The 9,433-nt window shown below is 38.0% G+C and overlaps 1 protein-coding gene across 1 annotated transcript; it reads left to right on the top strand.

The window, feature by feature from the left end:
• Positions 1-936: 936 nt before the first annotated feature.
• On the top strand, positions 937-8,855 carry LOC147848309 (casein kinase 1-like protein 1). Its single transcript, XM_087338504.1, has 14 exons — positions 937-1,812; positions 1,911-1,951; positions 3,079-3,148; positions 3,425-3,573; positions 4,704-4,799; positions 4,893-4,963; positions 5,646-5,707; positions 5,795-5,858; positions 5,946-6,030; positions 6,117-6,243; positions 6,359-6,446; positions 6,493-6,575; positions 6,659-6,777; positions 8,173-8,855. The coding sequence occupies exons 1-14, from the start codon at positions 1,737-1,739 to the stop codon at positions 8,473-8,475; spliced, it is 1,434 nt and encodes a 477-aa protein (XP_087194630.1). The 5' UTR covers positions 937-1,736; the 3' UTR covers positions 8,476-8,855.
• The last annotated feature ends 578 nt before the right edge of the window (positions 8,856-9,433 follow it).

Here is a 9,433-nt window from a genome sequence, read left to right as displayed (position 1 = left end):
CTATTTTCTCTATCTCTCTGTCTCTCCGCAACAAACAAGAAGATAGATCTCAAAACACTAGACTTATAAGATCATCAGAATATGCAACAGATAACACACCATTATTACAATGGGCCAATGTTTAATGAGTTATACATACACGCAATCTCTTGCTAAGCTATGGAAGATGCTCAGTAGCTCATCGAGGCCCCTCCACCCCCCTCCCGAGTGTCATTCATTTGCCTTGTCACCGATATGAAGAAGGATGCAGTGGCGGCAACGACGGGGGTGTAGACAATGAATGAATCGAGCTGAGTGTAAGAACGAGAGAGTTTGTGTTCAGTTATCTCTTGTATGTATGTATATGAGAGATAGATAGATAGAGTCTATTATTATCGTCTTCGGAGGTCGAAGTATGACCTAGAGAGAGAGAGAGAGAGAGAGAACTAGAGAGTTTGTGTTTATAGTTATGTCTTGTATATATGTATGAGAGAGAGAGAGAGAGAGAGAGAGAGAGAGAGAGAGAGAGAGAGAGCATATTGATTGATTGATTGATTGATTGGGGATGGCCCTGTTTAAGGAAGGGGGGGGGGGGGGGGGGGGGGGGGGGGGGGGGGGGGGGGGGGGGGGGGGGGGGGGTGGGGGGGGGGGGGGGAGGAGACGGCAAGATGACGGCGATGTTAACGGCGTGCCGTCAAGTCAAGCGGCACGCCCTTCGCATTCTATCTTAGCCTTCCCCTCCGTCTCCTTCTCTCTGTCTCTGCCTCTGTCTCTGTCTCCTGTCTGTCTGTGTCTGGTCTATCTGTGATTGTCAGTGTGACCCTCCTTCTGTTTTTCTTTTTAGGGTTTCTTCTTTTCTTGCTTGCTCCCTTCCTCTCTCACCCTCCCTTCCCCCCCCCCCCCCCCCTTCCCTCCCTCCATCTTCCGTTTCTTCGATCGATCCATTTCTCCACCGATCTTCCTTCCCGTCGCTATGGCGCAGCAGAGATAGGCGGGGCTTTCTTTCCCCTCTGACCCATCGTATCTGCGCAGATATCAGGGTATGTGAAAATTAGGGCCTTTTATTCACGCCGCCCTTTATTTGTTTATGCGCAGCGGAGAGTGTCTTTTTCTCGCCCTTCTTTCTGCGCAGAGATCAGGGTCTGTTAAAGTTAGGGCTTCATCCAGTCATTTTTTGGGCACTGATCAGGCTTTTCTAAATTAGGGTTTCTTGCTACTATTTTCTGTGCAGAAATTAGGGGTTTTAAATTAGTGTTCTGTGGAGCCACCTCTTGTGCAGATACTAGTGTTTCGTGGAGGCACCGTTTGTTTTTGAACGAAGATTAGCCGTTCTAAACCATCATTACAATTTTTGTGCAGAAACTAGTGTTTGTAATATTAGGCTTAGTATTAGCATGGTTTTCTGGCGGATTCTTATTTACGTTGAGAGTAGGTATTTTATTTTACCTCAGTCGGTGTGAAGATCTCTAGAAAGCGTGTAAGGGTTCTGTTTGAACACAGTGATGCAGTAACTTCGGGAACCCTAATTATCTCAATAAATTGTCTGGCATCATAATCCTGGAACCTGTGTTACCAATATAACCCTAGTTATAAACATAACCTTAACCATCAACATCTTGACATCTTTATCTTCCAAGGAGGCAACATTTTCATCGAGCTCTTCTTATCAGATAATCATTGCAAAAAGTTGAATTTTTGTATCTCAGTTCAGGGAACAATACTGTTTGTGGTAATATTTCTCAATTTTGAGTCAAATCATGGAACCACGTGTTGCAAATAAGTATCGACTTGGGCGCAAAATTGGCAGTGGTTCATTTGGGGAGATTTATATTGGTACGAATTTATTATATTTACGTATGTAGATAATGATTTTTATGTAGGGAACACAATGTTTTACACGGATATTGTGTTTCCTTTTGTTGGGATTTCAGGTACAAATGTACAATCAAATGAGGAGGTTGGAATCAAACTGGTAAGATCTCACATTATTGGTTGTGTAGATAAATCTATATGTACATTCAAAGAGAAAAAGCATTTGAGAAACCCTAAATCCATGTATTGTTACATACTTTGTAGAAATGATTGAATTATAAGGGCGTCTACTCTGTGGACTTGTTGGTAAGGGAATAATCATTTGTATGCTTGTTGGTAAGGGGATTGATTGCTTTGTAGGATTGATGGTAGAGGAACCCCATCGTAGAATTGTTTCTAAGGGGATGCTTTCATATAATTGTTTGGATGAGATTTCACATTGACTCCCTCAAACCATGCAGGGCAATGTACACCCATGTAAAGCTACCAAATTTATAAACCCACACGTTTGTGAAGATGACTAAATAGGCTGAGTGCCAATGGCCGTTTACTGGAACCCCTTTGCAGAATTTTTGGTAAGGGAATCCTTTCTTAGAATTGTTTAGATGAAATTTTACATGGATGTGCGCAAAGCATGTAGGGAACCCTAAACCTATGTGTAACCACCAAAATCATGGAAGGCACATATTTGCGAAGATGATGATATAGGCTGAGTGGGATGATTGAGAACTGGAACTTCTTTGCAGAATTGTTAAATTTGCAGATGTGCTCAAGCCATGTAGGGAACCGTAAACCCATTGGTAACTGCCATATTGATGGAATGCACATGTTTGTGAAGACGATGAAATAGGCCGAGTGGCAATGACCTAGAACTGGAGAAAGTGATATAGACAGATTATCAAATCCATATTGTGGTATTGTGTATAAATTAACATGGATTACAAATGATAATGAAAAAGCAAGTGTTGGATTATTTTCAACTTGGTTGCAAGGTAGTTATTTTGGGAGGGTATTCTCTTTGATGAAGTGACAGGACTAATTCATTTTATGGGATGGTACATTGAGGTTCTAGCTTCGATGGTCTTGCTGAGTTTTATTAGATTCCTTTGGAGATTTCACTAGTGAAGGTAGGGGTGTGTGTGGTCTACAAAAAGGTGATCACAGTTGCCATTATTAATAGTTCTACTCTTGGATATCATATGGAAAGTTGCAATGTATGTAATCGAAGCTTGTGTAGTTAAGTATTAGTGAAATGGTCTAGTTTGATGGGTCTTATTTTATCTTCAGGAAAGTGTTAAGGCCAAGCATCCACAACTGCTGTATGAGTCAAAAATTTACCGAATCCTTCAAGGGGGAAGTATGCCTATGCGCCTTTTATCTTTGTGTTGCATCTCAAATATTAAAGAATATCAGAAGTTTTAATGGTTATTGTTATCTAATTTATGATTCTCTTATAAATACTGAGTTTTCCTATTTTTTGATATGTCTGCTTGAGTGTCACCGTGTTGAAATTTCTGCTGTAAAAAATGCTAATTTAATATTTCGCAATTTGAAAATTATGATTTTGTTTACTGATATCTATGCCACGATCGATATAAATTTGTTTCTCCTTTTTCCTTTTATCTTTCAACAGCCGGGGTCCCAAGCATTAGATGGTGTGGTGTTGAAGGAGATTACAATGTACTTGTGCTGGATTTGCTGGGCCCAAGCCTTGAAGACTTATTCTGCTTTTGCAGTCGCAAATTTTCACTCAAAACTGTTCTGATGCTTGCAGATCAGATGGTATACTGGATTATATCATTGAAACTTAGTAAATACTAGTGTGCATATAGCCATGTTTATATATTATTTTTTTCCTATTCTTCCTTATATACACATCAATGGGTAGAGTATGCTATCCTGAGATTTTGTAGTGAATCGATGAGGTTGGCTTGCATGATGAGCAGTGAAAAGGACATTAGGATATGATTGTAGATCAAGGGGGATGGGGATTAGGAAGATTCTTTTATATCTTTGAAAGTCAAGGGGATGTGTATATATTCCAAGAGACTCTTTGAATGCTTCTATCCTGAGATTTTGCATTGGATCCATGAGGTCGGTTTGCGTGATGAGCAGTAAAAGGTATATTCCAAGGAACTCTTCGAGGTTCTTTTTGGCGAACAAACTAAGAAGTAAATCAAGAGTAGTATATTTAATGGAAAGATTGTGGTTGAGGGTGGTAATCACATGAAGCACAAAGGCCAGACTCAAAAATGCATTGTGAACACCTTAGCAATTCATTGGCTCTTTTTGTGCATATATTTCAGGAGCCTCTTCTAATGATGCTATCCTGAGTGTTGAATCTATGAGGTTGGTTTGCATGATGAGCAGTAAAACGGTATTTAGATACGAGAGACAAGACAACAGAGACAAGACAAAATGTTATATTTCTTCTGACATACCCATGATATCTCATAGGCTTAGACATAAGGCACTGCAATGTGTACTCCATTATCCATCATTATGAAGAATGCGTCATCCTCTGAATATCTGATGAGCATGAGAACAGAACAATTAGATGTAAGGCACCCATTGATCGCATCAATGAAACTCTATGGATTAATGATTATTTAAATGTGCAATGCGTCTATGTTGGCGTTGTAATCTAGACACTAGATAGTGTTGAAGTTTCTCCTCTTCACTAACTTTCTCCATGACATGCCGCAATACCTGTTGAAGTAAGATTTGATGATGACATAAGAATTTATTGAAGCGATTATACCTCTGTTTGAGACTTTCCTTGAAGGATCAAAATCAAGGTAAAATAGAGACTACATTTGCAAAGGAGGGCCTTGTACTTCAATTTTGATTTAATGCATTTGCATGATACAGTATATAATACAATTCCTGAAGGTGTAATAATGGATGTGCAGATTAATAGGGTAGAGTATGTACATTCAAAGAATTTTTTGCATAGAGACATAAAGCCTGATAATTTTCTTATGGGCCTTGGAAGACGAGCCAATCTGGTATGTAATTCTCTAATTCATTTTTGGGGTGGTTATCATATTATAATTTCGTTTTGCTCATTTATTTATTTATCTTATTTTTTCTGCTTGAAGGTGTACGTTATTGATTTTGGACTTGCCAAAAAATACCGGGATGCATCCACTCACCAGCATATTCCATATAGGTCTGCTTTTAGTTTCTTCGAAACGTATGGTTGTGCATAAAGGTTTAATTTGATGTTCTATTAAACGATACATTGTACTAGCACTGTATGTGTTAGAAGGTTTCTAGTAGCTGTGGTAGTTCCCACTTGCATTGTTTGATTGGCAAAATCTGCAAACTTTGTGACATTCTTTTATTCTTCAAATAATGTATGCTTTATGGACTCTGTACATATACATTGTGATGGCGAAGTTTGTATGAGAGAATTTTTGCATGTTTTAGAAAACCAGTATTGTTAGTCATGCTGTTGTGGGATATTGAAACTGTAATCATATTCATCAACTTGCTGTGAATGAATAGAGTGGAACCACAAAAACATCGTGTGTTCACAATGATGTTGCTTGTATTAAAATCCCTGTGTAGAAGGCTTTGTCTATAGCTATATGTCTATTGACTGATGGTTTAGGGTTTCACAAAAGTTTTTCTCTGCTGACCCAAATTTATCAAGGTAGGATCTAGAGATCATGATATGTTGCTTGTAGGATCTCAATAGCTAGAAGTGAGTTGTGCTCATTGATATTTATGTTCCAGACCATTAAATCTTGTAGGATTATGGTTACTGTCTAAACCTGGAAGATTATCTAATATACCAGCCTCTATTCTGATGATTCTAAATGCATTGATTAATTTTATATTCTATCCAGGGAGAATAAGAATCTTACTGGTACTGCTCGATATGCAAGTATTAACACACACCTTGGAATTGGTGAGTGGCTTATAAATCAATTCTTGGCATTCCAAACTCAGCCATGAGTTATAAATTTTATTAAATGGAATATCTTATTTTCTGCAGAGCAAAGTCGTAGAGATGACCTTGAGTCTCTTGGTTATGTTCTCATGTACTTCCTAAGGGGAAGGTATCTCTCAAGTTTCAATATCTATTTGGATTTTGAAATTTTGTGTATTTTATCTTGTCATGAATTGACTTTCTTCATGTTTTCTAGTTTGCCTTGGCAAGGTTTGAAAGCAGGTACAAAGAGACAGAAGTATGAAAGAATAAGTGAAAGAAAGATGTCAACATCCATAGAGGTAATGTGTATATTGTTCTACACATAAAAAAATATTATTATCAGCTTTTTAACCTTTTTATTTAATTGCTGAGGGTTTATGTTTAGGCTTTGTGCAAGTCATATCCCTCAGAATTTGCTTCATACTTTCACTATTGCCGGTCCCTGCGTTTCGATGATAAACCGGATTATGCATATTTGAAACGAATTTTCCGTGACCTTTTCATCAGAGAGGGTAAAGTTTGTCTTTATATTTGGTATGATTATCATATTATGAATCTTATTGAGAATGTAAAGTGACATTATAGTTTATTTGAGAATGTAAAGTAACCACATCCACCTTTATGCAGGTTTCCAATTTGACTATGTGTTTGATTGGACAATTTTGAAATATCAGCAGACACAGATGACTGCTGGTGCTGCAAGTGTAAGTAACTGAATTGCATGTCATAGCTAGTTCTCATGGCATATCTCATTTATTTAGCCTCCACGATGTGCAGGGCGGGACCACCACAGCAGCGGTGACTACTGGCGTTGGCACTACTAATGTTGCTGAGAATCCACCAGGTTTCCTTTTTACTCTTAATGTAATTGAGAAGGTTTTACATTAGTTCATATGCTTATTGTCTCCATTTTTTGAGTATTTTCAGAAGCAAGGGAATCAAGAGATGCAATCTGGAATTCGACCAGAAGGTCTTCTGGAGCTGGGCCTAGTGAGGCACAGAAGCAAAAGATGTCAGACGTAGATGAGGCAAGAGCCTCGAAAGAGGTGTTTGTTTTCATCTGTAAAGGATAAAAGTCATGGTCTTTCTCTATTTTATATTGGGGTTAATATTCCAGTATGGAACTTGGACTATATGTTCCAAGTCAAGTTAACTTATCTTTCTTTTCTTTGTTGCTATCTCTGGTGTGCCACACATAACATCCCTAGGGTGGTTTCTGGTCATTGCCGTCATAGTTGGTCAAATCTCATAGGGCATTGTAGATTTTAGGTCTGTTAGGTCTTATAGGACAATCATTATCTTTTTGGCCTCATATGACAATTGGAGTCTTTTAGAGATGTTGATACAACCTAGTTCTGGGCATAATCGTAAGCAGGTCTATACTCCGTCCTTGGAGCAGCCACTGGTTGTGCATGATATGCACCAAGTGTCTACAAAAACATCCAAGTGCTATCAGTGTTGGGAGACCAAGTTTCTTATGATAGTGGGTTTGAGAATTGGTGACTATCTCACAATGTGAATACCTCATTTGCTGTTTGAATGTGGGTGGCCTTTTTGTGATGTGTTCGGCATGATTGAATGCGATGTTAAATTTTTTCTTCAAGTAATTTACCTGCATTATTATTAGTATATAGGTTGCATGACTCCCCTATGAATCATATAGAGAGCAAGATACTCATCATAGAAAAGAACTAGATATATGCCTGGTATCTTGTGCACATTGGTTTTAAAAACGGTTGGTTTTTTTGCTTGTTTAACTTTTGGAAAAGGAAATCACTTTGTCTAGAATGATTGCTGCTACAATTATCTTGATGTAGTCTGGTGACTTGAAGTGAATGGTTGATTATTTTTTGCGTTGAAAGTATCACATTCATTGTACGAAAAAAGACATGAACTTTTCTATAATATCTCCCTTTTCTTGTCATTTTACATCGCTAATTAATTATTTTCTAATTTGAGATCCTTTTAAGGGTTTGTTGTTGAGACAGTGATTTGTGCTAGGTTGGAGGAGGCCGTCTATTATCAACTATTTGAAAAGTCATTAATTATCTAGGCACGGTTGATTGTTTTTTGCCATGAAAGTGCCATACGCATTGTTTGAATAAAGACATGAACTTGTCAATAATATATCCATTTTCTTGCTGTTTTATATCTTTTAATAAATAGTTTCTAATTTGAGACAGTGTCAAGGCCTGTTATAGAGGCAATGATTTGTCATTTTTTGGTTTGAGGAGGCCATATTCTCTATTTTCATTTATAAAGAGACACTTTATATACTGTAAAAATGTAGGTCTTTGTTTCTCTTCTTAGATGTCAATCCACATTTTGCTATTGTTACTCAAATTGGCATGTAATGAAAGCAGTTGTGATTGTTACCTTATGTAAACCATTAATGATTGTTTAGTGATGTTAATACATCATTTATTATTTCTTTCTCTCAGGTGGAGACGGCTCCAAGAGGGCGTATATTAAATTTTTCTCGATCAGGCAGTACTTCACGAAAAGCTGTTGTTTCCAGTAGTCAACCTCGGGTACCAACAGAGATGATAGAGCCATCCCGGGCTTCTGTAACCAGGCTTATACCAGCCAGTCTAAGAACACCATCTGCGCAAAGGGGTGCGATGAGCTCATCTGACCCCAAAAGATCATCTTCATCGGCTAGAAATTCGATGAACACAAAGCAATATGATTCAGTTGTCAGAGGAATTGAATCGCTCGGATTTGATAAAGATGCAAGACGCTGAATATAGTAATAAAATGATGATTGGTTCTGCCTCAATATATATAAGGTTCTGTACTCGGGTGTGTTTCGTTCTTTTGGTGGGCTGGACTTTCTAAATTTCTTTTCGAGTTTTTTGCTTACAGAATCAGAAGATAGTGGTACTGTCTGTCTACATCCCCCCTATGTAGTTCACCATATCCGGACCTTTCTTCCACGGATATAAAGTGGCTCTTAGTTTATCATCTCTTATTGGGTTTAGCCATAAATGAAATGGGCTTTACTTCTATAATGGGCCTCTTGATGCCCATGTGATTGATTGACGCTAATTCATAATGGGATATTTTGGTACATCCTCTAACTAACAGTCTTGTTTAAATTCAACTCTTGACCTTTTGATTTAAAGCACTCTATATGCTCATGATCTAATTGATGAGATAATGAACTTAAAAACCTGTATTCTGGATGAATGTAGTATATATTGGAAACAATATTCTGTGATATTTCAGAGTTATGGAACTAATAATTTGCTCCATAACTCTTCAAAATTTTTTTGGGAGCTTTTTAAAGGTTCTATAGTTTGTGCTTTTGGAATTTAACAATGTGAAGGTGGAATTTATTGTAGAGGGAGCCAGAGGGGAGGAGACAGTTTGAGTCAAATTCTGATTACAAATATGGGTGGATTCTTATTATCTGTACTTGGAACATGAGTAAAAGCTCCATGGTTGGTATCTTAATGCATATGGAGCTTTTACATGCAAGTATGACTGACATGTATGGGTTTAATCTAATGTTGGTAGGTGTGGTGAGATGTAGCTATGATAAAATTCAGCTATGTATTGGGTGGTGACCAATGATCTGCACTATTTTGGTACAGTATGGTGCATGTGGCAGACTGGTACTTGCAGTGTTAGTATTGTCAACGTTCCTTGTTGCTTACTTTGCGATGACTCAGCATTTGGTCAGTGGGGACGTGAAGCTGT

The sequence above is a fragment of the Azolla caroliniana genome, unplaced genomic scaffold (genome assembly GCF_043228905.1).
Source record: "Azolla caroliniana isolate FFs.n. ecotype wild unplaced genomic scaffold, voAzoCaro1.0.p SCAF_406, whole genome shotgun sequence".
Lineage (NCBI taxonomy): Eukaryota > Viridiplantae > Streptophyta > Polypodiopsida > Salviniales > Salviniaceae > Azolla > Azolla caroliniana.
The sequence above is the reverse complement of the archived record's forward strand: the minus strand, read 5'-3'. Positions and strand labels throughout refer to the sequence as shown.

Coding starts and splice junctions, on each gene's coding strand:
- LOC147848309 (XM_087338504.1), top strand. CDS start 1,737: ATGGAACCACGTGTTGCAAATAAGTATCGACTTGGGCGCAAAATTGGC. Junction 3,574..4,703: donor TGATGCTTGCAGATCAGATG/GTATACTGGATT, acceptor ATGGATGTGCAG/ATTAATAGGGTAGAGTATGT. Junction 5,708..5,794: donor TAACACACACCTTGGAATTG/GTGAGTGGCTTA, acceptor TATTTTCTGCAG/AGCAAAGTCGTAGAGATGAC.